General features: G+C 53.2%; 1 protein-coding gene across 3 annotated transcripts in view; it reads right to left on the reverse strand.

Annotated features, from left to right (window-relative positions):
* Positions 1–9,752, reverse strand: part of Ptpn1 (protein tyrosine phosphatase non-receptor type 1) — a 60,957-nt gene extending 51,205 nt beyond the window's left edge. For all 3 annotated transcript variants that reach the window (XM_076851942.2, XM_076851943.2, XM_076851941.2), the window contains exon 1: positions 9,547–9,752. Coding sequence is in view for 2 of the 3 variants with exons in the window: in XM_076851943.2 (XP_076708058.1) it covers positions 9,547–9,609 (63 nt within the window). In the remaining variant the exon portion in view is untranslated. The remainder of the gene's footprint in view (positions 1–9,546) is intronic.
* Between the last annotated feature and the right edge of the window lie 13,895 nt (positions 9,753–23,647).

Consider the following 23,647-nt stretch of genomic DNA (forward strand, 5'->3'; position numbering starts at 1 on the left):
CCCAGGGGCTGTGACCTACAACTGTTCTGGGTCAGACTAACCAGTTTAAGCACAGATGGGGTCCTGCCCTTGAAAACAAAAGGCTCTATCAACCTCTATCAAGGGGACAGGGTGAGGATGGCTCCTATTCACCACCAGCAAAGCCTTACTTGAACAGGGATGGTCACAACTTTTTAAAGCCATCTGCCGTCCACCTTGCCTTCTGAACCACTGGCTTGAAGCACTCATTTCAAACCTCTGTGAAAGAAATGTCTACTTGCTGGAAAAGCAAGAGGCGTCACTAAGCAAAGGAATCAATGACTTTAAAATAACACTGCTGTTCCTCAAACTGTCTAACTTGAAAAGCGCTGAGAAAACATTTTTTGAAATGTAGCCAACTAGAATATAGATCGTGTCCTACATTCAAATTTTGTCTTTCTAGAAAGCATGTTTTGATGGCAAAGGATATAAAGCGAGCTGTGAACAAGAGACTAAAATTAGCTCAAACCACAAATAACCTGCCCTGCTTATCACTTCCTCAGGATCAACCTACAAAATTCAACACTAAAGGCATTTATAAAACTAAAGGTGGGGGCTGGGGATGTGGCTCAAGCGGTAGCGCGCTCGCCTGGCATGCGTGCGGCCCAGGTTCAATCCTCAGCACCACGTACAAAGATGTTGTATCCACCGATAACTGAAAAATGGATATTAAAAAATTCTCTCTCTCTCTCTCTCTCACTCTCTCTTAAAAAAAAAAAAAAAAAAAAAAAAACTAAAGGTGGGACGCCACCGAACCCTGGAGCTGCAGTTGTCTCCTTCCCTCTAAAGCAGACGTGGCACTCAACATCACCAAGGGGTGACATTTTACTAATTTAAAGGCAAGTGCAGGGGAAACCATCAGAGCCCAGTTTTGCCCTGTAAAAAAACGGCATGTTTCAGGCAATCCTTAAGTGGTTGGGCGGTCAGCCACCTTCCCAGACTCGACAGGAGCTGTCAGGAGCTGTCGGCTGGCCGCGCCCAGTTCCAGCTGTGCTCACACCACAGCTGAGGAAATACCAGCCTCCTGCTGCAGACCCCAGCTCGCCTCTCCCAAAGCCATTTGTTTCCTACTTTCAAAAGTGACATCTTCCAAGATTTGTTTGTCACCATCAGCAGGGGAACAAGTTGCAAAAGAAGGCTTAGTTGACAAATATGCACGTGAAAAAAAGGTACGAGGTTTGTTAAACTTCACCTTCCTTCACAGTGACTCTCTCTGTGGGGTAAGCTTCATGCTAAGTTTTTGGGGGGAAATTCAAGATCACAGAAAGGATGAAAGCCAATGGTTAAGCGTGAGCAGGGGCCTGCCAGCTGCCAGCGCCCACCTGCAGCGCCACCCTGCACACTCCAAAGCATTTCCGTTAGTCCGTGGGAAGAGGGGAGCGCAGTGGACCTGGAGGTCAGTATTTGTGGTGTGAACAGACCACATAAAATACTGCTCCTGGCACTCACATCTCTGGATGTATTCAAGAGAAAGTGCCAGAAGGATGCAAGGGAGGTTTGGAAATGCTGAAAACCCATGTGACCGAATGCCACCTCTGGAAGGACCCAGCACCATTCTGCTCCACTCCCCCTAGAAGGGCGGCAGCAGGAGGCGGCGTCCAGGTGGCAGAGAGCAGTGATGGTAACGCTAAGGCGACTTGAGGGAGAGCCAAGGCCAAACAACGATGACAGGACAGCAGACCCCTCCCTGCCAGAGACCACCGGTACCTGGGCCTCCCCATCCGCCAGGGCAGGCATCCTGCTGGTGTCCTTCCAGAAGCAAACAAGGACCAAGCTGACCATTGGAATAGTGAAGTGACAGGATCAAGAGGGTAGAGACAGCAGGGACAGGTGTCATCAAGGGAACTGAAAGCCCCTCCACCACAGTGCGCTGGAGGCAGTGTGCAGATCTGCTCCACTGAGCGAAGCTCTATAGAAGTGACTTCTCCCTTTGACATTTTCAAGTAACCCCTGTTCTTAAGAGAACTCCAACGTGGAGTGACTCCGCAGTGTCCCCTCTCCCGTAAGCAAGTCCACAAGTGTATGACCCTGAGTGCCCCGTCCCCGTCCCAATAAAAGGGGACAGGCTCCTGGTGGGAACCTGGTGTGGCGATTTTAAATGACACTCTCCCAGAGGGAGAAATGGGCCAAGAAGGTCCATTAAGAAAAAGTGTCAAGGGAAAAACGTTTCATAACAAGAGGAGGAAAGGAGGCTTCCTTCTCTGATCACTAGCTAATGGATTTTAAAAATAGAGCTTTGGAAACCTAGTTCGGTTGTGCTCATCTTGTCTGTGCAAGCGGTGCCACTCACTCACAAAAGCCACAGAGCCGGCCCAGGCTTTTCCTTCTTGTCTTAAAAGAAAAACAGGTCTCAGAAGTAAAAGAGAAAGCCCGAGGAACACAAGACCACGTGCACCCAAAAGTTGACTGCAGCAAGTCACCCTCAATAAGGACTCAGAGTGTCCCAGCACAGACTGATGAGGAGCAGGCGAGAACATGCTATTTTCTAGGGAACATTTAGCCCTTGTCACTCTGCTGACAGACCTACTGTGGACTCTGAGCCCCCACCGCAGGTGGGCTGCCGAAGCACTTCTCCCCTGAACCGGGGGCTTTTGTATAAAACTGAGTTTACTGCCTTGGCAAAATCGGAAGCATTCAGAACTGAAAATGTCATTTAAAAAAAGAAGAAGAACTGAAAGTCCTTCGTCACAGTTACTATTATTTTGTCAGCAGTGTACTGCTGCCAAAGCCTCCAGATCAACACTTTGGGGGACTAGATTTTTCTTGAGCTGCTGTGGGGGAGCATCTGCCCTGTGAAGTGGTCTTGTTTCCAGTTTTCAGACTTCAGAATGACAAACTGCCAACAAGACACTCATGATCAGGTCAAGCTGCCCTAAAAAGAGGAAGGGGGCAGCGCTGAGCTAGGAGGCCCCTCCGCGGGGTGAGGCACTGTCTCCAAGGGCTGGGGATTTGGGTACTTTCTTCCCCGACACAGATGTGTAAACTATCCTTTTATTCAAATGAAGCTCAGGCCAGCTGTAGGTTTCTTTCTAAAATTACAACATAAAGGGCAACTGCTCTTTGTGTATCTGGCTGGGGTTGAATCTTTCGTAAATTCTCAAGAATCAGTTCCTCTATCTTTTACAGGAAAACCACCCAATTGTTAGTTATAGGAGAACTGCAGCGACACTGCAAGTCGGGACTACTCATTTTCCCACATCACCAGGTTGAATGAACCCTACTTTTAAAAATGTCTAATGCCCCGATTCTTTTGAGTTGTTGGTGGTCAACACTACAACACTACTACTACACTGACAAACCTGTAAGCTTTTTAGCCTAAATGTGCCTACCCCACCTTACGAAACTGAGGAACCACTGCAGCTTTTACAAGGACTACTTCAGGAACATTAAATTCTCTTTGTGAGTACGTTAATGACCTTTATTACTTGACTCGAACTTAATGATCAGTTAGTTCAGGATTTAATTTTACACAAGAGACGGAACCCAAGAGAGGAAGGAACCCACTCGGCACTGGTAGTGTTACAGCTAGGACTACAACCACAGCCAGACGCCGAAGACACCAGAAAGAGCCGCAGATTACCATCTCTTCCTGGCACTAAGGGCGATCTGATCAAAGGCCAAAAAATGCTTGCCTTTACTGGTTATAATCTGAAAAACAAAAATGTCTCTGTAAGGGTTGCTACTTTGTGGAGAACCATATTTTATAACCCATAATCAACAAATATTTTATGCCCGGGCACGGTGACACACACCTATAATCCCCGCTGATCTGGAGGCTGAGGGAGGAGAACTGCAAGTTAGAGGCCAGGATGGGCAATTAAACAAGACCCTGTCTCAAAATTTAAGAATTTTTAAAGGGCCAGGGATTGGAGCTGAGTAGGTAAGTGCTTGCCTAGCCTGGACGAGGTCCTGGGCTGATGCCCAGTATGGAGAGATATACGATTGTAAAATGAACCAAGTTCCCACGAAGCCCCTCTGGAAGGCTTGAGAACAAGCTAAGAGTGATGAGATCAGAGTAAATGAACACTCCTCTGAGAAAGTCATTATCACCTCCCACTGCCTGTGAGGTTGTCTCACGCCAAGAACACTTACATGTGTTGCTAACTGCAAAGCTAGGGGAAACCAAACAGAGCGTCCATCCCTTCTGGGTAGGCAGGCATTCCAGCTGTCCTTCCAAAGCCACAGAACCAGCAGCACGTAGGCCATGACTCAAATCTGGCAGTTTTCTCCCAAAGTGGCCGCTACTATGGTTTCTCTCACTCTCCCCCACATGCAAAGGGACTTGGGAAGCAGGTCTTCTACATCCCTACACACAGCCAGGCTAGCAAAGCTGGCAACCAACTCAATCCCAACATCTGATGGGCACTTCTTCATGCCAGGTGCAGAGGACTCTAAGATCAATGAGACTGACCAGGTGACCTCAGAGAGCCTGGCCTCCAGAAAAGACAGACCCAGGATGTAAAGAATCAGCCACAACGAGAAGAGAACCTCAGAGCAGGCCAGCCTGGACTGTGTGGAACGCGCAGAGGGCAGAACATGATTCCTGTGCGAGGACACGAGCTGAGGTGCCTGTGGGACAGCATCCTCGACCAGTGCTGGGGGTGGGGCACAGGGAGTGAAAGATGAGGCTGGGTCTGGAGAAGGATGCACCTGCCGGTGGGACTGAACAGAAGCCCTTGGAAGGGGGAGATGTAGTCAGGGGAGGACTGCGATCCGGCTGCCCTGCTCAGCAGTGTGGACCTCAGCAGGCATTAGGAAAGCATTCACAGTTGCACAGAGGAGTGGCTGGCTCAGGCTCAGCTCTGTGTTTAAAAGGAGACTCTAGTGATAATGAGAAGAACATGCACGGTGAGAAGCGGAAGGCGGAGAGTGTTGAGGGACCAGATTAATGGGTCACCAATTTCGCTCATTTCTGCAGTGTGACGCTACAAACAACTACGGTCTCATGCAAAATTTGAGAGCCTATACCCCTGGGGTGGATGTGGTGACCAACCAATGAAAGGTGGAAGGGAATCACAGGCTAGTGTTAAAGTCCCCAACACTCCTAGACACTCAAAATGTGCACAGGGGTGCCAAGTTTCACCATCTGAGAACAATGACCCAAGCAGAATCCCAAGTTCCCTGAGCATGGCAGCATCAAGGAACGTGCCCAGCCTATCTGCCAGTATTAGCTGTTACTGGGAACAAATTAACATAAACACTGCAGGGAAGAAGGCCAAATTGAGCAAAATACACAAAAGCTCAGGGAGGCACAAGAAAAAGTATCAGTGATTAAAAGCACAGCACAGAACAAAAATTGCCAGAGGATTCTGCAACCAAAAAAATCAGGAAGGGGAGGGGAGGGGAAGGGGAGATAGGAAGGGCAGCAGAATAAAATAGACATTATTACTGCTGTATGTATATCTGTGACTGTATGACCAATGTGCTTCTGCAACCTGTACACTGAGAAAAATGAGAAATTATACCCCATTTGATTCAAATGTATGATCATTGTACTGTCATGTGTAACTAATATAAATAAATAAATAAATATCAGGAAACAATTAAGGGAAAAGAAAGAAAAAAAGAGAGAGAAAAGAAAGACAAAGAAAGACAGCTATTTCAGTGGTCCATCATCTAGGAATCTCCATGGGAAATTTCTTATTCATTTCTATCATGAAATTCAGCATACATTCAATTAATTACATTATTCAATGCCAGGCATGTCCTCGAGGTTTGGGGAGCTAATCATACTAAAATGGATCCTGACAGCAGGTAGCTAACTGGCGGCCAAAACCCATTTGCTTTTATCCATTTTACCATTACCTCCAGCTGGCTTTTTAGAACCATCTGACACAGCTTGGTGACCTCCAGAAGTCCCAAGTACACCTACTTATATAAGCTGGTAATGCCAAATGACGATAACAAAAAGTTCTTCCCTCCCACTTTTCCTACTTGAGCTGCCAGTTAATTCAGTACCAGTGCAGACGATTACAAAGGCCTTTACACCCTTTCCAAAGTGACATTCAGACACCTAAATTTAGTTCACTCAAACCAGGGCTAAACAAGAACGCTTCCATCTAATGGGTCACTCAAATGACTAGAACTTCCCAACTTCTCCATGTCATTTCCATTTGTCTTTTTTCTTTAAGTAAAGGGAGTCATAGTGCATAGATCTTTCTCCTATGCGCAATACAGTTCCTTTTTTCCTCTGAAAAAAAAAAAATGGTGTTCAGTAGACATTATTGGGAAGTTTAATATTCATCCTCTTGGACTATAACAAAAACTGTAAGCCAGGATGGACTCTGAGGGCATTACTGTTACACCAGGTTTGAACCTAGGCAGGCACTGGACTGTATTTCATAATGGACACAACTATAAAACCAAATGTCAACCAGAAGTAGGCCTATTTTACAAAGCCTGACTCTAACACGAATAAATCTTTCCTTCAAGTCACAAGCTACTGTGGCACTCTCCTTCATCCCACACAATCAGATCATTCATACTGAAAATAGTGAAGTGTGATAGAGAGAATCAAAGAAAGACAGAACACCTGACCCGCGCCTCTGAACCACAGAGGATCTTTCCCTCATCAGAGCCGCTCGCCACCAGCCCCTTGTCCTCATCTGTGCTGTCTGTTGGACACAGGACCAACTCAAACAGGAGGCTGACTGCCACTTTTCAACCCAGATTCCTTCAAATCATCTAAATACTAAAAAATAATTTTAAAAGTCAGTAACATACGCCAGCATTGTGGACTTTCTCTGTAGCTAAGTGCTTGCTGGTATCTATGCCGTCTATTAGCACTGAAGATTAAGGACGGTCCTGCGGCTTTGTCAAAGTGAGAAGCCTGTTTCCCACACTGCCAACTCACCCACAGTCAAGGTGCACTTCACCCTCTGTTCAAGTTTGTGCATCTTTTTGTTTTAACTAGAAGACTGCCTTATTTACAAAGTTTTAAGCAAAAATTATGTATTATTTTTCTAATAGACTAGACAAGCTCAAAGTATGACTTTGTATAAGGCTCTCCTCATTATAACATGCGATGAAATACTAGGTTTTTTAAACTTCCATTTTCTACCAATCATAAACACATTTCTTTGAATTCTTAAAATTTAATGGTTTTGTGAAACTGGAGTTGTGGTTCAGTGGTAGAGCACTTGCCTAGCACGTGTGAGGTACTGGGTTTGATTCTCAGCACCATATAAAAATAAATAAATAAATAAAGGTATTGTGTTCATCTACAACTAAAAAATATTAAAAAAACAATTTCATGGTTTTGATACATTGACATGACCTTGAAAATCAGCCACTTTAGATTAACCCAAGGTTACTTGAATTCTACATGTTTAGAAATGACACAGTAATAAAGAATCACTTTTAAATTTAAAAAGAAAGCTTCTAATTTCATTTTTGTTGTTGTTGTTTTGCACTGGAAATTGAACCCAGGGGTGCTCTACCACAGAGCTACACCCCCAGCCCTTTCTATTTTTTATTTCAAGACAAGGTCTCAATAAATTGCTGAGACTAGGCTTGAACTTGAGATCCTCCTATCTCAGCACCCCTTGAGTCACTGGGATTAGAGTCTCTGGGATTACAGGCTTGCACTTGGGCCACCACCCAGGCACCAGACTCTGATTTCAATGTTAGAAAAGAAAAACATTTCCACAGCAGAGGTGAGAAAATCCCACAATGACAATTCTTTAAGATCAAAGGAACCACCTCCAGGAATGCGGCAATCCGGTAAGAAGCTGGAGAAATATTAACATCTTGACTAATTAATGGGATTAAATGTGGTGAAATTTAAGAACAAAGAGGGAAATTAACTGAAGACCCCATTCAAAGACACTAGGGTTCTTTGTTTTAACAATGCATTTGGGGTCAGGTCAGGCCGCTCTGACCTAAAACTATACGAAATCAAATTCAACCATAACCTATTTATAATATGGGTTTGTTGCCAATTCAATCAGTTTCACTACAAAAAAGATTTCCTCTTACTGTGATGGAGTAGATCAGTATCAGTTCCAACACTTCTCACCAATTTTCGGGGAAACACACTCTGGACTCTACTGAATTAAATCCAATACAGACAAAGTGTCCACATACTCTCAAAGTCACTGCTGGAATTCATTCAACTAATTCAGAGACTAGATATGGAATACAAATTTTATATATTGATCAATCATACTTAGGCAGATTATAGTGGTTATATATGTTAGTCCACCAGAAGCTAATATCCATTACAGTCCAAATAAAAAGAAACCTGTCAAATAAATTTAAAAAACAAGGCTACCCCCCAAAAAGGTTTTTGTTAGCCAAGCATACCAAAGAATTGCCTAAAGCTTTCCTCTTTTTTTAAGTGAAGCTCAAAATAGACTTTAATACTAGTTGATGGATCTCACAAGTTGCCTTTTGAGCCTAGAAGCTGAAAGCAGAACACCCTGCCTTCTCCCTTTACACAAGCAACAATCTATTTTGTACATGGCTTATTTAAGATACTGAGCAAGCGTGGTTTTGGTTAATCCTCACAACCCCCGCAGTGACATTTAATCGGGAGTACATATTTTCTTTAGAGGATTTAGCTGCTTGTGAAAGAAGAACCTCTTCACGTTTTCAATCTGTGGTGGTACAGGTATGTGGGAAACCGTCCTAACTTCATTCATGAACCCCTCCTAACCCACAAGCAGATAAGGTCTCAGGAGACAAGAGCATCTCATCCCTGACCAGAGGAAAGATGCCACTTTAACAGGGTTGAAACGTTTACCTTCCCTGCTCCCTCTCTGGCTCCCGTGGGGTGGGCACTGCAGGTGGCTGGTTCCTTGCCCCGATGCTCCCAGTTGCTGCTCCTCCACCTGAGCCACAGACCTTCCCTGACTCCCTCCTTCAAGGCAGGAGACCCTCCCGGGCGGTCACCCTCCACCGCGACGGGAAGTTGCAACACTTGTCACCACCAGAAATCATTTGCTCTGTGTTCCACTGCCCTGCTGGACTCCAAGCTGCACTAGAGAGGGTCTCGCCTGTCCTGTCCAACCTGGAGCCTGCAGGGCACAGACTGGCCAGTGCACACCCCACAAATGAATGAACAGGAAGGGGGCAGGGGACCGTCCTCGCGGGGACTGGACGCTCACCGAGACCCAGGGAAAGGAAACGTGAAGGAGGGAGGGGAGCAAGCCTCTCCCCCAGGAGACAAAGGAAGGGCGTCCGAGGTGGTCCAGCGCAGAAGAGGAAGTCGCGGGGGCGTCCAGCCACCCGGGGGACAAAGGGTGGGCAGGCGGGAGGGCGGGGCCGGGGCGGGATCGCGTCAGGGGCACCGGCGGCGGCCCCAGGTCACCGGCCGAGGGTTCGTGGGGTGGGAGGCCAGGAGGGGCTGGGGGCGCGGGCGAGTCGCAGGCCCACGCGGCGGACAAAGAGAGGGGGTGGCCCGGCCGCCGTCCGGTCGAATCCCCGAGCCGAAGGGCCGCGCGGACGCGTGACCCGGGCACCCGGGGTCCGAGGGGAAGGTCCGCGCGGCCTAAGCCCGGGCCTGCCGCGCTCCGGGCGATCCCGCACCTGGTAAATGGCCGCCCAGCTCCCGGCCTTGTCGATCTGCTCGAACTCCTTCTCCATCTCCATGACAGCCAGGGCGGCCGCTGCGCCTCCCGCTCGGCCCGCCGCGCCGTCCGCCGCTCTAGGCCGCCCCGCGCTCTGAGCCCCGAGGCCCGCTACCAACCCCACTCCCGCCGCTACCGCCGCCCTAGCCGCCGCTGCTACTTCATGTCAACCCGGCAGCCGGAAGTACGCACGGCCGGCCGCGGGCTCCGCCCCCGGGTCCGCGGGACCAACCAGCGCTCGGGAATGTCGGCAAGCACTTCCGCGGGGCGGGGCCGGGGGCGGGGCCGGGGAAGCGGCCGCAGCCCCGCGAGACGTCCGGCCGCGCGCGCTCCCGCTTCCCCGCCGGGCTCGGCACGGGCGGGGTGCGCGCCGGTTGCCTAGGTGACCCCGGGCCCCGCCCTCGGCTCGTGGACTCGCGAGGCGCGGGCGGATCTTGAGTTCAAGGCGCGACCCGGCGGGTTGAGTCACGCATTGAGTGACCTTGAGATAGTCGCGCGTCCCTCCTGCAGCGCCGGCGCCCTGGCCTCAGTGCCGCCAGTGGTGTGGAAGGACGGGCAGCGTGCTCCGTTGTTTGTCTCGGCTGTAGCCCGATGTCCACCCCTTTTTCGTGGAACGTAACACATTTCCTGATGATTCGGGCCGCTGGAGACCCCACTCGGTTCCCTTTGGCGCTGCAGGAGCGGACGGATGGGGTCCTGCGTGGTTTTCAGTATTTCCCGAAGAATCAGACTGACCTCAGTGGACCTGGAGAGTGTGTCGCGCGCAGTGCCGGCTCCGGTGCCCACGCCACAGGGTGCAGGCAGCCTGACCCCGGGAGGCCCGGGCGCCGGCGTTCCTCGTCCGCAGCCCCGTGTGAGCAGGGCTGGTGAGGCTGCCCTCCTGCGGGCTCTAGTTTAAAGCATCCTCCCTGGGCTTCCGGTTACCTGGCGATGGTGGACTCCCTGTTCCCAGCACAAGCCTGCCCAGGGCAGCTGCCTGGTATTAGCGGTTGAATTCTAGCTCGCTCCTTGGGTGCTTGTGGCAGGCACTGTACCTGGCACCACCACGTCCAATGGAGGCATATTAGTCCCATCTTAGAGTTGAGGAAACTGAGGCACAGAGCCGCAGAACCACTGTCCAGAGTAGCACTGCAACTTGGTTTCTAAGCTGGTCTTCCCAGGAAGCTAGCTTTGGAGCCAGGCTCCTGGTGTCCAAATTCCTTGGGCAAACTACTGGAAATCTCTGTACCTCTGTTCTCCACTTTGTAAAAAGGAGGCAATAAAAGTGCCCACCTTATAGAGGTGCTGTGCAGAATGAATGAGTGCGGTGCACTCTTAGAATAGTGAGCGGCCCAATAAAAGTCTGATCATTATATACCTTCAAATAATAGCAAATGAGCCCTGCATGAATTCTCGCCAAATAAATGCAGCTGATAGGCTGTGTGTGTGTGTGTGTGTGTGTGTGTGTGTGTATTTTAGTTTAGACATAATACGAAAGGTCTGTCATCACCCATTTAACTGGGGAGATGAGGAAGGGGTGCTAAAGGAGGGTGGGCAGGGATCAGCCTCATGACAGTCAATATCTTTTACTGAGTGTTCCATGGGGGGCAGGTGACAAAAGTTGCTTGAACTGGTGGAAGTTTAGGAGCCACACACAGAGACTGCCTTATTCAACTCTTAGCCCATTTAAGCAATTCTCCAGTCCATGTGCTTTTTTTCTGCCCTTATTTAAGTATTTAAAGATGAACTTGGCTGGAGATATGGCTCAGTTGGTAGAGCGCTTGCCTCGCATGCACAAGGCCCTGGGTTCAATCACCAGCACCACACACACACACACAAATTCAATTAAAAGATCAACCTGGGGCTGGGGATGTGGCTCAAGTGGTAGAGCGCTCGCCTGGCACGCACAGGGTGCTGGGTTCAATCCTCAGCACCACATAAAAATAAAGATGTTGTATCACCGAAACTAAAAATAAATAAACATTAAAATATTCTCTATTCTCTCTCTCTTTCTCTCTCTCTCTCTTTAAAAACAAACAAACAAAAAAGAACCTGTCTGGATCCCTTCTGGAGAAGGGAGAGCGGAGCTGTCTCGTCTCCATCCTGGTGTGCAGGTTAGAGAGTCAACGAGTCAAACGCCCATCCTCAGCCCAAGCGGCCCCCAGACCTGCAGGGGTGCCACCCAGTGACCGCCTGGCCTTTGATAGGGCCAAAGGTCCAGGCAGGATTCTGTGGGGAGAGTGGGTGAAGGCGGGTTCAACGGGCCCAAGGCTGGGCTCTCCGGTGGCTGTGCTACTTTCCTAGGGCTGCTGTAACAAGTTACCATAAATTTGGTGGCTTAAAATTAGAAAAAAAAAATTGTTCCCCCACAGCTCTTGAGGCCCCCAAGTCTGAAATTAAGGTGTTGACAGGACCATGCTCCCTCCCAAGTCTCCAGGGAGATCCCTTCCTGACCCCTCCAGCTCTGGTACCCCAGTCATTCCGTGGCTTATGGTCACGTACCTCTGCCTGGTCTTCACGTGGCTTTCTTCTCTGCTTCTCCGCCTGTCAAATCTCCCTCCGTTTTATTCTTTTTTCTTTGAGGTGTTAGGGATGGAATCCAGGGCCTCATGTGCTAGGCAAGATCTCTGCCACAAGCCACATCTCCAGTCCTTTTTAAATTTTGAGATAGGGCCTAAATTGCTGAGGCTGGCCTCAAACTTGAAACCCTCAGGCCTCAGCCTCCTCAGTAGCTGGGATTACAGGCTTGTGCCACTGCGTCCGGCTGGCCTCATTCCTATAAGCACACCTGTCGTGGGTTTTAGCCCACCCCAATTCCAGAGTGATTTGGCAATTCCAGGTAATCCAGACAAGCTCATCTCAGATCTTTAAATTAATAATATGTGCAAAGATCCTTTTCACAAATATGGAATATGGTCACATTCATGGGACCTGGGTGTGAGGACTTGGAAATGACTTTTTGGGGGCCCCGTGCCCCACCCACTGTAGTGGCAGAAACCTTATTACAACTATTACAACTATTAATCCTGAATGAAATCCCTAATTTCAGGTGCCAGCTCATTTGCCCTCGTTTCTATTTTTCACATAGCAGCAGCCAGACAGAGCCCTAAATATTGGATCATGAAGCCCCCACCCCTCACCCCACCTCATGCATAATCCCCCAACAAAGACTCATCCTACTTAAAATAAAATGTCCTTCCTAGCCCAGGCTTGCAGCCCACCTGACCCGCCTGCCTCTCCTGCCCCCCTCCCCTGCGTGCTTTGCTCCGTCTCACGTCCTTCTTCAGTACACACGGCCAGTTCCACCCCAGGACCTTTGCACCAGCTGGTCCTTCTGCAGGTGTCACTCTCGCAGATCTTTTCACCCTGCAGGTCTCAGGTCAAGTGTCACTCTCTGGACAGGTGTGGTTGTCCCCCCCAGGCATCCCCTTCTCCCCATCTGGCTCGTGGGCACCTTCTTTCCTAGCTGCCTTATCCCCCCAGCTCCGTCTCACTTCTGTCCTGTCCAAGAAGCTGACATTTGGTGGGAGGAGGGACGCAGGGGCCCGAGTCTTCTGTGACTTGGAGGCTGGGCTTTCCGTCTAAAGCTCCCTGGTTCCCAGGGGACCTGACCCGAACTGCCTAAGCCCCAGGGCCCCCAGCCATGTGATGACGGTGACCGGAATCCAAGTGACCAAGTGACGAGGGTTAGATCACCGTGTCCTCGTGCGGGTGGAACCTCTTCCCGGCAGGCGTGCCTGGGGACGGTCCTGCGTGGTTCCTCGGCCTTTCCTCCAGATTTAGCTCAGGACTACAGAGCAGTGGCCAGTCAGCCTTCCTGCAGGTCCTGCAGCTGTCATGGAGAAGGACGGCCGGTCACCGAGCCTCCAGCGGGTGGCTGACCCCTGACAGCACTTCAGCGAGCATCATCGGGTGGAGTGGGTCCTGTCCTCCCGGGAGACCAGCAGGGCTCGGAGCCCTGCACCCGAGGGACCAGGCGGGACTCTCGCGAAAGGTCACTTGTGCTGAGAGGCCCTACTGACCGTCCCCCTGGCCACGGTCCTTCCTGGCAGTGTGCCTGATGACGTTCTCTGCCTGGAGTCCCCCCTGGGTCACCGTGGCGTGGGTGTCCTCTGTCTCTGCTGCTGCCCAGGAAGTGCACGCAGCGGAGAGGGGAGCTCACCTGAGCGGGGCTGTCTCCCTGCAGGTGGCTCCAAAGGCCCCAGTCCTCAGGGACAGATGCCAGGGCTCTCTGCCCCTCACGGCTCCGAGCTCCAGGTCCTCAGCGTCCTCCCGCTCCCTCGGCCCACCCTTGGGGCACACAGCCAGGAAGGGAGGGGGCTCTCCCCTTGAGACTCACATGCTCTCCTCACAGGCTGTGGGCAGCTGGCCTGGGTGGCCTGTGGGGACAGCCAAAGACCCCCTGGCAGTGGAGTAACTGTGAGTGACGCCGGGGCCCAGAGCCCGAGATGCGGGCAGCAGAGGCTCGGGCTCCAGCCTCCAAGGGAGGCAGCTCAGTTAGCTGAGGAGTCTATTCCCAGCAGCGTTGCGGGCCTGGCATGACCGCATTTCAAAGATGAAAAAACTGGCTGCCCAGGGAGGGCGGACACAGGAACTCAGTGAACGCGACTACAGGATGCTGGCCTGGTGGAGAGGTGGGGCACGGCCGGCCAAGCTGGATCCTGTGTGACCCTAGCTAATACTGACCTCTCAAACCTTCAGGCCTGGGCAAGTTGCTTAACCTCTTGAAAACAGCCTAGACGCTTTTCTGTGAGAAAAACCCAACTTATGATTTTTGCAAAACGGAGACTGACTTTTGCAAAATGGGGAATTCACTGGCTCATGAAAATGGGAATTCCAAAAGTAGATTGCTTCAGGCACAGTTGGATCCAGGCGCCATGTCATCGTGACTTGTCTCTCTCTGGCTTGCTTATCTGCTTCCCTTTTGCTGGCTTCACACCCAGGCAGGCTCTCCTCCCTAGATAACCAGGATGGCCCCAACAGCTCCAGGCTCAGGGCCTGCTAGCTCAGCAACCCCAGTGGAAAGAACTTCTTCCACCCGTGGTCCAAGCACATATCTGGCCTTGACTCTCGTTGGTCCAGTTGAGACATATGTGGCATCTCTAAGCCAAACTTGGCAAATGAAGAAACTGAGGCTTAGAGAGGTCAATTGCAGCCAAGGTCAATGGCAGCTGGATTTAAATACAGGCATCTGGTTTCAGCATCTGTGTTCTCAGCCGTGATGCTGTGAAGTCTCCCCAAGAACTCCCAGGAGCTCTAAGAATAGCAGTAATGACAGTGAGGATGACACTGATCATGACGGTGACTCTCACTGAACAACTCTGTGAAGGCTGTGCTGTTTTGATCACCATTCGAGGTGCACCACAGAGAGGTTAAGTAACTTGCTCATGGTCACACAGGTAAGAGGTGGTATGCTCAGGACTTGAACCCAGTCCAACTCTACATGCTGCTTCTGGTTCTGAAATTCTGTTGATGTGTAGAAGTTCTGCCCCCAGAGCTCAGGGGAAGGGTGCAGCCCAGGAGCTCCTCAATCACCTCCTGTCTCCCTGGGCTCTTCCCATCTCTCCACCCCCAGAAAGCCCTTCAGACGCCATTCCAAGCCATTAAAAACAATACACGAGTACAGTCCCAAGCTGGCTGTCTTGTAAGTGACTTCCCAGGGGCAGGAGGAGGGGCTCAGGAACGGGAATCGCCTGTGCTCTGAGAAGGTGGGTCGGAGGCCTGGGGAAGATTCTAGGAGGCCTTCAGAAGCCAGCCTGGCCTCCGTTTCCAGCAAAGGAGGCGTCCAAGGGAAGGGCTCAGAGGCCAGGAGAATCTCCCGCCCTCCGTCACAGGATCAGGGGCAGGGACGTTTGCCTGCCCCGTGGTTCTGGGTGCGGGTTCTGTAATCTGCCGACTCGGGCAAGCGGGCTCTGGGCAAGTCCCCTGCCCTCTCGTCCCCCAGTTCCCCATCCCCTGCTTCCGTGAGGCAGGGCGTGGCGCGTCAGTGCAGCGGTGCGTCGGCCCGGCCTCTGGTTTGTGGTGAGGCCTGATGACTTTGCTGCTGGTGCCCCGGGTTCTGAGGGAGGAGTGGGCTCCCCTCCCCGGGACGCCCTGGCCCCGCGGGCCGCGCCCTGCTGTTCTGCGTCTCAGCCTTCCCCGGCCTGCTGCTGGGGTGGAGGGGCGCTGGCTTCCTGGGTGTGTGCACGACCTGTGCCATCACACGGGCCGCCCGGTGCTCCACCTTGGGTGACGCTGCTGTCACTGGCTGAAACCCTTAATTCCTGAAGAAGGCTTTGTCCTGGGCCTCCCAAACCTGGAGGTGCTCCTGGACGCGGGTCTAGATCTCCGCGTTCCCCAAGGGGGTGGCAGCAGCCTCTGTCTTTGAAGATGGAAGTGGTCTCACCCCTTCATCCTGGAAGAAGGCGCTGCTCTCGGGGGACATCCTGAAACAGTGCCACTATCCAGACGCAGCCTCCTGTGTCCAGTTGTTTGGTGACAGTAAATGTGATAGTGTCAGCTGTGAGCTCCATGCTAAGCAAGCACTTTATCACCATCATCTTTCTAGACCTCCCCAACGACCCCGTGAAAGGGACTCTCAGCAACCTCATTTCACACTGAGGCCCAGGGTGGTTAAGTGACTCACGCCCTGTTGCACAGCACTGTATGTAAGTTGGGTCACTCTGTGGAAGGATTGTACCCTTATAGGATAAAGGAATTCATTTCTTTCTTTTTGGATTGAACCAGGGCCTCATGCACACTCAGTAAGCGCTCTACCACTCAGCTACCTCCACAGCCCAGGTAAGTCATTTCCAAGTGTAGATTTAGGTAGCAGTGTCCCTGGACCCCTTGGGACAGCTGTGCCCTTTGTAACAAGCACTTGCTCCAGTCGTGTCTGTATTTAAAGATGGAAATGGTCTCTGACATCCGGTCCAGTAGAGAGAGAGAGGCTGGCCTGAACTTTCCCTTCCCCTGTGTTGGAGGGACACATGGCCAGGACTCCCATCGGAGTGACTGAGAGCAGGGGACCTGGACATGGCCTCACCCAGGCCCTGGAGGTCCACATGGGGACGCTTTCTGAAGGCCACCGCCCATGTCCTGGGACAGGCCAGAAAGCCAGGCTCACTGAGGGACAAGGAGGGCCTTTGGCTTCATCGGGGCGCAGAGGAGGAAGGGCCTACGCTCGAGAGAGGGCCAGGCAGCCTCCATGCGGGGCTTGGGGCCCCAGAAGGAGCTCATCTTTTCATTTGGGGTTTTCCTTTTCCACCTTGTAGTTCCCACCTGCTGCCCTGAGACTTCAGTGAACTTTCCTTTGCTGCATGGGCTCATCCAAGCTGTTGGGACAGACACTGATTGTCCCCAGTATCAGATCTCTTGTTCTTTCCTAGAAATAGAATTGTGGATGGGCACACGCCTGCCCAGCTGAAGACTACATTTCCCAGCCTCCCTTGCAGCTGCAGTACATGTGACTACCTGCTGACCAATAGGACGTGAGTGGGCGTGCTGCAGGCCACCTGAAAACCAGCCTTAAAGGCTGGTGGGTGGGCTGTGGGTCTTTCTTTCACCTTTTCCTCGTCCTACTGCCTGGACTGTGACGTTGGGGACATCAACTTGAACTGTGCAGACAAGGGCTAGGTAGAAGGGATGGAAGAGAACGAGATAGGAACCTGGGACCCGGAGCCCTAGACCTTCCCGCCTCAGAAAACACGCCGCTGGTGTCAGAGCTGGGCGCTCACTGGCCCCTGGCAGAATGACCTCTTCTGGAAGTCACTGTGGGCGGGGGCTCGTGACAGTACTTGAACCTGTGTCTACTCAATCCAGCCAGGTTCTGGGGGCTGTTAAGGAACAGGGCTGGGTGCCTCTTCCAGATGGGGATGGCGTTAGGGCCAGGTCAGCACCAGGGTGCTGGCCGCTCAGAGCAGACCAGGGCCACCGAAGCCCTGGAGAAATGGCATGAGGTGGCTGCCAATCAACCGTGGGGATGGTCCCCAGGGCATGGGAACACTCCCCAGAGATTCTGAGTAATATCCTGCAGAAAGAACCTGGGGCAGTTTGGTCTTCTCAGAGTCGCAGGGCCCTGTGATCAGCTAGCTATGGAAGAGGAAGCTGGAAAGTTAGGGGCAGCCTGGGCAGACGCTGTGCTCACCCGTCAGCCCATCACCCCTTCCCCCTGTCTTGGCTCGCAGAGGCGGGACAGTGACATGGCCTCGTCCACACCTCTTTTGTGCGAGGTCTTGAACGATGGCTGATGGGCACGAGGCACCATCTGCCCACAAGCTCCGGGGACAGTTCCCCCTTCTATAAAAGAGACACCTAGCAGGAATGTCCTCTCCAGGCTGAGATGCAGGGGCCAAGAGAGGGGCACCCAGGTCTGGAACCACCCAGATGGGGACTTGTCCAGGGACCAAGGGATCCTAAATGCTTTCATGTCCACACTCTGGGCTCGGTGTCTCTGTGGCCTCGAGGCTCAGTCTCCTCTACTGCCTCTACCTTGGGGGCAGGGTGGGGGTGGTTCACAGCCACATTCCTGCCCGCAAGCCACGGCTGCCCTGGAATGCAAGATCTTGAGGAAACCACCTGCAGGACCCGGTCACCACTCTCCTAAATCAGAATCTCCCTGTTCGCTCCTGACTTCCTCATTTCGGGAAGGAGATCTGTATGGGGGGGGGCTGAAAGCAGAACTCCGGCCTGCGTGAACCCCCATCTTGGGTGGCTCCATGCTCTCGTGTGGCCTGGCCGGTCCGCATGTGCGGCCAGCCCTCGCAGGCATGACCACACGGTACCCATCATGGCCCATCCCCAGGGCTGGCTCTGGGCCTGGGCAAGAAGGGGCTTGCTCCGAAATTTCACCTCCTTCATGAGCCAGTTCCCTGCCCACGGGCCTCCTCCGTCACCCTGGGACAAGACAGGTCTTGTCAAGAGGGAGCCGCGGGAAGGGGAGGCCAAACCACTCCAGCTCCAGGCAGCTCTGGCCAAGGGTTGCCCTTCCTCTGCCCCTGTGGACACCAAGGTCACTTGACTGGTTCTTCTCCAAAACAGGAAGAAGGAGGAAGGAGGGAGAGAGGGAAGAAAACAGCAAACCTCAATCATTTTGAGAAACACAGAACCCGAGAGGAAGCAGCATGGCTGGGCCTCCTGGCTGGGCCTCCTGGCTGGGCCTCCTCTCACCCGGGCCATGGCTCCGCACCGTGGGCGGGGGAGGGCATTCTTGGTTCTCATATATTTTTTTCTAATCACAAAAGTAAAACACAATTAACGAAGACAATTTGGAAACGGGAATGAGAGAGGCACAAGTCACTTCCTGGTCTCTTGTCTCGGCCACGGTCAGCGTGCTGGTGAGCCGGTTTCCACGGGGTCTTTGCTCCTCTCTGTCTCTGCGTCTCCAGCGCCAGGTGTCCTCTCTCCAGCCCTGGCCCCCCTTGCCCTCCGGCCGCCTGCCCTTCCCAGCTCCCTCTCTTCCCGTCATGAGTTGTCACCCTGCACCGGGGACCTGTCTCCTTTACCAGCCAGTCCACACAGCCCAAGCCCCACCTTTTGACACCACTGGAAACGAGTCCCTCTCCCCGCGCGGTCTCTGAGAAACCTGGGTATGGATGTTGTCTGCAAACGCAGCTTGTCACTCGTCCCGCTCAGCGCTGTGGCCCTGACCTCACCAGCTTCCGTCCTCCTGGACATCTGGGGATGCTTCTAGCTGCGGGCGAGTCTTGGGAGAGCAGCTTCGGATCCAAGCCAGCTTCTCCCCAGGACGAGTCTGGGGACTGGTGGGCACTGATCCTCGATGACCTGCCTGTGCCTGTCAGCCCTCAGTCTCTGACCAGGACCCTTCTCAGTCCCCTGGAGTCGACCCTGTCCCCTCGGGGCCTGGCCAGGACGCCAGGAACCCAGGCTTTAGGAACCGCCTCAACAACCACCAGGGGACACAGTGGGTGGCCACGGTTCCCTGCTCCGTGGGTGGGACAGCTCGAAGGACGGCGTCTCCCAGAGGTCCCCGATGAGGTGGAGCCCCATTTGCCTAGTGACAACCCGCTGGTCAGTGTCCCCACCCTGGTCCATTCCCACTCCTCAGCTGGCCTCTCGATCCCCCGTTGCCTGCGCTCACGTCCTGGCCTGGGGGTCAGCTCTGGGAGGACTCTGTCCAGGACACAGGGTTTGGCTTTTTCTTTTGTTGAACTAAAAGGCTTGGGGGGAAATGTCCTCCTCCACCAGCCCCGAGCCCCAAACTCTCAGGAATCATTAACACAGCAGTTCATCCCGACATCTACTCCTCCAAATAACAGGAACATGGGGTTCCAGCGAGAGCCCCCGACACACCTGCTTGGTGTCAGGCACTTTGCATGTGCAATAAGGTGGTATTGGGGTCCTGAGTTCAAAGGTCATCCAGCAGTTAGGGCCAGCTACCTCCCCGCTGTCCTCTCAGCCTCCCCCGCTCCTGCTGCCCCAGGGAAGACAAGAGGAAAGGGCACCCCTGCCTCTTCCAGTCCCCCTCAAGCCCAGACCCAAGCCCCTAGAGCCAGGGACCAGCTCTTCCTGGGGGCAGTGGTGGGGCAGAGAGCAATTTCAAATATAATCTGAAATCAAAGTTGTTTTTTAGGAAATGTTTATTGAGTTATAAAACATGTACAGAAAAGCATATTAACCATGTGCACATGTACATAGGTGTATATGCATATGATACACGGACGACTGCCGTATATCATGATAATACATGCATGTGTGTATGCAAACACGTGTCCTGCTTTTTATTATTGCAACTACATATGCTTTTCTGTCCATGTCTTATGACTCAGTAAACCTTTCCTGAAAAAACAACTTTGATTTCAGACTTGATTTAAAATCCCTCTAAGCCCCATCATGATATAGGTGGCTCTTACGCATAGAAAGTGCTCAGCTCAGCCAATTCCCTCCAGCTGACATGCTCCTGTACCCAGCGTCCAGTTCAACACACAAAACTCTTCCGACCCCCCCAGAAAGCCACCTGGCCCGGCTCTGCCGTCTGACCCTGGGTTTCTGCCTGGTTTGACTTCCCGTGAATGGGGTGGGTGGGAGACACCCTCTGCCTTCCTCTGATGGGCCCTGTGACCGTGCCTCTCATCTACCATGGGCACAGCTGTGGCTCATTTCTTGAGACTGGCATTTTAATCAGAGGAGGTTTGAGTTTGAAGAATGAAGACGAGACAGCTTTGGTGACCAAAAGAGCCTGGCACGTTGTGGAATCGGAGAGAGGGCGCTTTGGGGCCACCCCTACAGGGATGCGAGACTTTGGGGAAAGTCTCTACTCTTTGTTCCTCTGTTTCTGTGACATGGAGATAATGCTGGTTCCCGCCTCGGAGGTCACTGGGGGAATTCTGAGAGTCAGTGTGCCCCGAGCTTGGAGGTGCCTGGAGCACAGGAGGTCCCCTAGGGAGCTGCCACCCAGACTGCCACTACAACAGGGCTTTTGTCACCACCCAGAGAGGGAAAGGACACGTGGACAGACAGCGTGCGGTAGCAAGTAACACAGTTAAAAGGATTCCATAGCACACCTCCACGAGTGGACACCAGGCACGGCGGCCAGTTAGTCACCAGCTCAGGTTCACAGCCGACTGATGAAGCTCATCTGACGAAGCTTGTGGACAGAGGAGGCCGCGAGGTGTGGAGACACAGTGGACAGAGGAGGCCGCGGGGTGTGGAGACACAGTGGACAGAGGAGGCCGCGGGGTGTGGAGACACAGTGGACAGAGGAGGCCGCGGGGTGTGGAGACACAGTGGACAGAGGAGGCCGCGGGGTGTGGAGACACAGTGGACAGAGGAGGCCGCGGGGTGTGGAGACACAGTGGACAGAGGAGGCCGCGGGGTGTGGAGACACAGTGGACAGAGGAGGCCGCGGGGTGTGGAGACACAGTGGACAGAGGAGGCCGCGGGGTGTGGAGACACAGTGGACAGAGGAGGCCGCGGGGTGTGGAGACAGAGTGGACAGAGGAGGCCGCGGGGTGTGGAGACACAGTGGACAGAGGAGGCCGCGGGGTGTGGAGACACAGTGGACAGAGGAGGCCGCGGGGTGTGGAGACACAGTGGACAGAGGAGGCCGCGGGGTGTGGAGACACAGTGGACAGAGGAGGCCGCGGGGTGTGGAGACACAGTGGACAGAGGAGGCCGCGGGGTGTGGAGACACAGTGGACAGAGGAGGCCGCGGGGTGTGGAGACACAGTGGACAGAGGAGGCCGCGGGGTGTGGAGACAGAGTGGACAGAGGAGGCTGCGGGGTGTGGAGACACAGTGGACAGAGGAGGCCGCGAGGTGTGAGGCGGAGCAGCTCAGTCGGGGTCACAGAGTGAGCTGGCGGTGGAGCCAGGGTCTGGGAGCACAGAGCCGTGTATTCTCTGCCCTTTTGCCTAACTCTCATCTCTGCTGGACAATGGGGTGACCCACAGGGCTGCCCATGGCAGGAGCCCCCTTGAAGCATCTCCTGAGAACCCACCGCAATGTCTTTTGTGTTGAGTTCCCTCCCGCCTGCTCCATGGGGCTGGGCTTTGCCATAGCCAAGAGTCATCAGCCACAGTCAGCAAACAGGCCAGGCCGGCTGGACTCCCGGTGGGGTGGGCGTGGTGGCCAGGCCGGCTGGACTCCCGGTGGGGTGGGCGTGGTGGCCAGGCAGGCTGGGCTTCCCTCGCTGGATTAGCCAACTCAGGACCAGAATTCTGCCCGGAGCTTCGAAGTACCTGGTCAGACCAACAGGAGCAGAGGAGGAATTTGCTGGAAGGGTTGAAAGTGCTTTGGAGAAACAGAGAAAGCTCCAGAACCAGGCTTGGAAAGAACAGGAAGCAGGATGGCCCGGGAGGCTGCTGGTCCTCTGAGGAGCACTCTCCCCACCGGCTGTCCCCGCTGGTACGTGGGCCACAGGTAGCAGAAAACCCAGTCCAGGCCGACTCCGCGGGAGGGGCTTACTGGTGGGAAGGGCCACTCCTGCTGACCTGGAGGCTCAGGACTGGAACTTGGAACCAGGTTCCCTCTCTTCCGTGACCATCCATCTGTTGGCTTCATCCAAAAGCCACTTCCTTGTGGCAAAATGAGGCGTCCAGTAGTAATTACCCCATAAGGTCACCTGTGAGAAACATCCAGAGTGGGGGAGGGGGAGTGGCTTCTCAGGACTCTCAAGAGTGTGGACACCTGCCACCAGGAGCCCGGGGGAATCTCAGGTGCCTCCTGGCCAAGCCGGCTCGTTCCCCCCAGAGCCCACAGCACCAAGACACTCAGGAGACTTTGGCCCTCAAGAAGCGTTTGACCCTGTGAAGACATTTTTAAATTTAAATCCATTTTTTCACTGATACATTAAAAACTTAAAAATTGCACGTTTTTGTGGGTCCATGTGACGTTTCCACGCATACCACGTACGTGGCGGAATGCCTAGTCTGGGGGGACACGTCTGTCTCCTAGAATGTCACCTCTTCACGGTAAAAACATTTGGACTCCCTCCCGGGTTTGTGGGACACGCAGTGCGTGACCGTCAACTGCACAGCGGACTCTTGCTCCTAACTGTCCCTTGGTACCTGTGGAGCCCCCTGCTCCCCATGGCTCTGGCAGCCTCCGAGAGCTCGGCTTGGTTGTATGCCATGTGAGTGACAGTGTGCTGCCTGTCCCCCGGGCCTGGGTACTTCCCAGACCTGACCAGTTCCAGGTCCAGCCACACCGTCACAACTGCGTTCGTAGCACCTTTCCTTGATCGGGTCCCTGTTGGCCGTGTCCACTGCTGGGGTGTCGCGAAGGCTGCTGCCGTGCACACGGGGTGCGGGTGTCTCTGCATACTGCTGTCATTTCCTGGGAGATGAACCCGGTACTGGGATGCCAGATCTCGTAGTAGCTCTAGTTTTAATCTGGCCCCCCATCGCGTTCTCTGTGATGGATTCACATTCCCCCGGCGGTGGGCAGGAATCCCCTGCTCTCCGCACCCTGGTCCACACTTCTCTTGAGTCTGTGACGGTTGCCATTCTCACTGGGGCGTGGCGATGCCTCCTGGTGGTTTTGATTGGCATTTCCCTGATGGTTTAATGATGTTGAGCGTCTTCTTACTTCCATGTTGGTTATTTATATGCCTCCTCTTCCCCCACCTCCTCCTCCTCCTCCTCT

This window comes from Callospermophilus lateralis, chromosome 3 (genome assembly GCF_048772815.1).
Source record: "Callospermophilus lateralis isolate mCalLat2 chromosome 3, mCalLat2.hap1, whole genome shotgun sequence".
In the NCBI taxonomy this organism is placed as follows: Eukaryota; Metazoa; Chordata; class Mammalia; order Rodentia; family Sciuridae; genus Callospermophilus; species Callospermophilus lateralis.